The 2,287-nt window shown below is 39.6% G+C and overlaps 1 protein-coding gene across 1 annotated transcript; it reads right to left on the bottom strand.

Annotated features, from left to right (window-relative positions):
• LOC18604745 (pentatricopeptide repeat-containing protein At5g66520) lies at positions 1 to 2,063 on the bottom strand. The gene has a single exon (XM_018116920.1). It carries the CDS (start codon positions 2,039 to 2,041, stop codon positions 386 to 388), a length of 1,656 nt encoding a protein of 551 aa, XP_017972409.1. The 5' UTR covers positions 2,042 to 2,063; the 3' UTR covers positions 1 to 385.

Raw genomic sequence — 2,287 nt, 5'->3', positions numbered from 1 at the left:
TAATAAATAAATGGTTTTCATCAATCATCATGATGCACACACCTTGGCGACAACATATCATCCAAAAGCGAATTATGCAATTTTATCATCTACAAAATAACAAGCACTTGCCATTGCTCACAATGATAACTTTTCAATATCTGTGTGGAAGTGCACAATAAAACATATGATACTGTTACTGTTACAGAGAGTTACTTCAGAAATATGGTGATGACGAGTGCCACATTAGTAGTTATACTTGATAACATTTAAGCATCTGAACTTAGTAGATGACAGTTAGTAGTTATAATAGAAGGATTTAACTTTTGAGTCTCTGAACTTGGTACTTACAGAAGGAATAAATTCAGATCCTTGCTCAAATACTAAATTCTAAAATCCCCCACTATTAGTACAAAACTTCTGATATGTCTGGCTCGTAGCCTTCCTGCTTTGCCTGTCTAGTGACTTGCCAAAGCATATCATAGATTGAATATGCATGTTTGTCGGCACTGTCACCTGCCATAAAATCGTGAACAACTCCATCAATTTGAACCCAACTCCGACCTGCAGGCTTTTTCACTCCCATGTCAATCATTTTTTGTCTCACATTAGCAACATCCTGCCACCTCTTTGCAAAAGCATACACATTTGACAACAGCACAAGATACCCAGCAGCATAGTCGGGGTCAAGCTCAGCAACCAATTTCTGAGCCACTTGAGAGGCAAGATCAACATTCTTATGAATCCTACAACCACTGAGTAGGGCACCCCACACAGCATCATTTGGTTTCACAGGCATGGTTTCAATAAGATTGAATGCTTCATCCAAGAAACCAGCACGGCTGAGAAGATCAATCATGCAACAATAGTGCTCAATCCTGGGCTCAATTCCCCAGTTTTGAGTCATTTGTGTAAAATGATGCCAACCCTCCTCAACATATCCAGCATGACTACAAGCACAGAGAACTCCAAGGTAGGTTAATGCATCAGGCTTGACTTCTCTGTCTCCCAAGCTTAGCATACATTCATACACGACAAGAGCTTCTTGTGCAAAGCCCTGTTTTGCTAATCCCATGATCATGCTTGTCCAAGAAACAGTACTTCTTTCCGGCATGTATTTAAGCACTTGATAAGCTTCCTCAATCAAACCACAACTGGCATACATGTGTATAAGTGCATTGTTCAAAGATACCAACAATCGCTGGCTTCTAACCCGTGATGTCTCTTTGATATGTGAGTGAATCCACTTCCCCGATTCTAAATCACCCAATTCAGCACAGGCTGATAATGCTGCCAACAATGCCACCTGATCCAATTGGACACGCGCCCTCCTCATCTGATTAAAAAAGGACAAAGCTTGCCGACACTTCCCATTCCTAGCAAACCCTGCAACCATTGTCGTCCACGACACCACGTTCCTCTCTGGCATCTCATCGAAAACTCTCCTCGCCATATGAACATCCCCATACCTAATATAGCCAGCGAGCAACGAATTCCAACTCACCACATTCCTCTCCCCCATTTCATCAAACACTCTACGCGCATAACCAATACCATCACCACCACCCACCATTGCATACAAATTAACCAAATTCGTCCTCACAAACACATTGGAGCAATACCCATCTGCCAAAACTTTCCCATGAACCTGTTCCCCTTCTCTCAACATCCCAGACCTCGCGCAAGCGCTCAAAAGATATGAATAAGTAAACCCATCAGGGATAGCCCCCGTTGCAACCATTTGGTTATACAATTCAACCGATTTTTCAGGGTTTTCGGTTCTTGAATACCCTCGGATGACCTGGTTCCAGATTGTAGTACTTGGTTTTTCGATAGTCTCGAAAATTTTAAGGGCATGTGGGAGATTATTACTAGAGGTTATATAGAATGAGATAAGGTTTACTAGGATGAAATTTTTCTGAGAAAAACCGTTAATGATGATCTGGGTGTGGATTTGGGTAATCTTTGTAATGGTTCTATATTTTTGAAGAAGGGAAATGATGCTTTGCTGTAGAATTCTGGAGTTGACTAGATTGGCGGGAATGACTCCTTCAACTAACATTTGAAAATAAAATTGTTAAGGAGACATATTTGCAAGTCGCGGTAGATATTATTAACTACGAGCCTTAATTATAATTTATAGGTATACAAGTGACAAAATGAAAATTTGACATGCTTAACTTATACCTGATAAATAATTTCCCAAGAATTTTTTAAACTTCGCAAATAATTTTAATCAAGTTTATTTTTTTAAAAGAAATAAAAATAGTACACTTATGTCAAAATAACTCATGAGAATGAAATTCCA

The sequence above is a fragment of the Theobroma cacao genome, chromosome 3 (assembly GCF_000208745.1).
Source record: "Theobroma cacao cultivar B97-61/B2 chromosome 3, Criollo_cocoa_genome_V2, whole genome shotgun sequence".
Lineage (NCBI taxonomy): Eukaryota > Viridiplantae > Streptophyta > Magnoliopsida > Malvales > Malvaceae > Theobroma > Theobroma cacao.
Note: the sequence above shows the minus strand (reverse complement) of the source record. Positions and strands in the feature narration are given on the sequence as shown.

Excerpts from the sequence above, each read along its gene's own strand:
- LOC18604745 (XM_018116920.1), bottom strand. The coding sequence starts at position 2,041 with ATGTTAGTTGAAGGAGTCATTCCCGCCAATCTAGTCAACTCCAGAATT.